This window comes from Frankliniella occidentalis, unplaced genomic scaffold, assembly GCF_000697945.3.
Source record: "Frankliniella occidentalis isolate FOCC.00 unplaced genomic scaffold, Focc_3.1 Scaffold24, whole genome shotgun sequence".
Classification (NCBI taxonomy): domain Eukaryota; kingdom Metazoa; phylum Arthropoda; class Insecta; order Thysanoptera; family Thripidae; genus Frankliniella; species Frankliniella occidentalis.
Window position 1 is genome coordinate 1,892,046 of NW_026267154.1, and position 2,764 is coordinate 1,894,809.

Sequence of the window (2,764 nt, forward strand, 5' to 3'; positions counted from 1 at the left end):
ATAAAAAAATAATAGTGGCAGGAGGAGAATAAATGGCAGTGGGAAGTTGCATGGGATGAATAGGCGTGCACTGTATATGAATACCAACAAAATTCTGTAGATGTGGGTGTTATATCTGTGCGACTTTCACATATAACACAAGACATGGTCATGACAAACGTATCATGCTTTCAGGGTCGATTTTTGATCGAAATTTTTTTTGTTTTGTTTTTTTAGGCACCGTGACACAAATCTGCACCACCAACATGCCTTCCCAGTGTGATGTTTGCCGTAAGGACCTGAGTAGTAATTTGGCGCTCGCAAATCACATGAGGACCCACACAGGAGAGAAACCTTTCGAGTGCACTGAGTGTCACAAGACATTTGCGACCAGTTCTAGTCTTCGCAGCCATCTCAAAATTCACACAGGAGAGAAATCTTTCGGGTGCACTGTGTGTCACAAGATGTTTGCGCACAGTTCTGGTCTCCGCAGCCATCTCAAAACTCACACGGGAGAAGAGAAAACTTTCAAGTGCACCGTTTGCAACAAGAAATTCTTGACAGCGCAGGGGCTACTTGGACATCTCCGGACGCACACGGGAGGGAAGCCCTATGAGTGCACCGTGTGTGACATGAAATTCTCACAACATCCGCATCTCCGTACACATCTCCGAACGCACACCGGAGAAAAGCCCTTCGAATGCAGCCTCTGCCAGAGGAGGTTCTCGCAAAGTTCACATCTGCGAGTACACGTCCGGAGGCACACTGGAGAAAGACCGTATCAGTGTACTGTGTGCCACAAAACATTCCTCACCGGTAATTACCTTCGTGGGCATGCCCTAATACACACGGGAGAGAAACCTTTCGAGTGCACCGTGTGCAACAAGAAATTTACACAAACGCATTCGCTACGTGGACATCTCCGAACGCACACGGGAGAGACACCTTTTTGGTGTACCGAGTGTCCAAAAAAATATGGGTCGGCTGGTGTTCTTCGCAGGCACCTCCTAACTCACACGGGAGAGAAACCTTTCGAGTGCACCGTGTGCGACAAGAAATTTACGCAAGCGCATAGGCTACGTGGACATCTCCGAACGCACACGGGAGAGAAACCTTTCGAGTGCACCGTGTGCGACAAGAAATTTAAGGAAGTGTATTCGCTACGTAGACATCTGCGAACGCACACGCGGTAAAATGTGATCGAACATCACTGAGATCTACGAACACTCACAGGTTATAAAAACACGATTGTTTTATTGTACTTTATCATATTAGAAATTTGACAAATCTGTCGAATGTACTTTGTATGAATTATGAATGTGACAGGAGTTCTCATATGAAGACTTGCTTCCAATATGTTTGGAGCACAAGGACTATGTAAAAAAATAGAATCTAAAATAAATTTACATTATTTTTAACGCTATCTTGCAATTGGCGTACTATTGCCCCCCCCCCCCTCCCAGTTTAACGCTCGGGATCATTGGCCGGAATGATGTGTTTGTTTCTCTTTTCAATCTTAGTGTCATGGGATGCTGCCTCTCGATGCTGCAGTGTTCATTTGTCCCCTTGCTCCGGACCCTTTTTCATCTGCTGGTATATTTTCTTTCTCTCGTGTGATGAAGTGGTGCTCCTTTCAAACAAGACAAGGCCAAAGTCGCGGCAGAGGGGTGAAGTCACCTGCACGACAAAAGACACTGCCGATCTCGTATTATTGCGTTGGCGGAAAAGGAACGAGCAAAAGCAATTTGCAGGGAAATCGATTTGATTTATAAGTTCAACACGAACTCTTTTGCCAGCAAATTTGAAACTTTCTGATGCGTTTCCCTTATTTCTCATAATGTTGCTGGCAGGGCTGTAATTATTTTTCTCGTAATAATACAACTTGAAGTTGTCCCTTGATGGAAGATCTCGCCCAGCTTTGCAGGAACCCTCTTCGCCACTCATCCTCTTAGGGAAAAGGGGGGCGAAAGTGGCTGCCGGGGCGACAAAGGCGGGAAGGCTCCCCCGGGCAACAGGCTGCGGGCGGGCTGGCGGCGGCCCGACCCGACTGGGGCGGAATGTGTGTGCCTGCTCGTGACGAGCGCCGAGGTGGCACCCGCTCGGGCAACGACCTCCTCGCAGATTAGGATTTGCTGGTTACAATACTCTGCCGAAGCTATATAGATCAAAGCTTTCACAGCCCTATTTAACCCACAAGGCAACGGGGCCACACAATTTAGTGTGATCGGTAAATTAAAAAAAAAAAAAATCGTTCCATCCGAATATCGGATCGACAGAAAGTCGAGGTATCGGCGGGGGTCCTATAGGACTCTACTACTGCGCTCTGTTGCTTGGGTTTGCGCGCCACTCTTTTGCAAGGAGAAGCAACAGTCGCCATTCTCCACAACACTACCGCCCTCTGCGCCATTCAAAAAGGCCGCCAATTTCTCGACTCGCGGCCGGCGGATTTTATTTCCTCCGCTTGATATGAGATCGGCGCGGCGAAGCTCGGCCGACATCAAAGAAGATAAAGTATTCACTCCCTAATAAGGTGGTGGGCTCAAGTGCCTTTTTATTATTTCTCTCTCAATCCAGACCCCACTCCTCCCGCCCCCTTCTTTCTTTTCCCGTCCGTCGTTCTTCTCTTTTCATCCGCAAAGCGCGTCAAAGAGACTTTTGTGTGTCGCCAAAGCGTCTCCTCGCGCCTACGCGTTGTTAACCTTTTATCAGAGTGTTTTTTATCATTCTTTTCTCTTAAGCGCTGCTATAATTGCTATGATATGGGAAGCTGTGCTGCTCCCCCCCC

At 47.8% G+C, this 2,764-nt stretch overlaps 2 protein-coding genes across 4 annotated transcripts in view; one reads left to right on the forward strand and one right to left on the reverse strand.

Annotated features, from left to right (window-relative positions):
- The window catches only part of LOC113208569 (oocyte zinc finger protein XlCOF6-like), a 45,690-nt gene extending 44,288 nt beyond the window's left edge, over positions 1–1,402 (forward strand). For all 3 annotated transcript variants that reach the window (XM_052265189.1, XM_026425619.2, XM_052265190.1), the window contains exon 2: positions 217–1,402. In XM_052265189.1, the coding sequence (XP_052121149.1) occupies positions 246–1,172 (927 nt within the window). In that variant the 5' untranslated portion in view covers positions 217–245 and the 3' untranslated portion in view covers positions 1,173–1,402. The remainder of the gene's footprint in view (positions 1–216) is intronic.
- LOC113208578 (protein tincar) overlaps positions 1–2,764 on the reverse strand; it is a 145,006-nt gene that overhangs the window by 51,318 nt on the left and 90,924 nt on the right. The gene's annotated exons all lie outside the window — the stretch shown is intronic.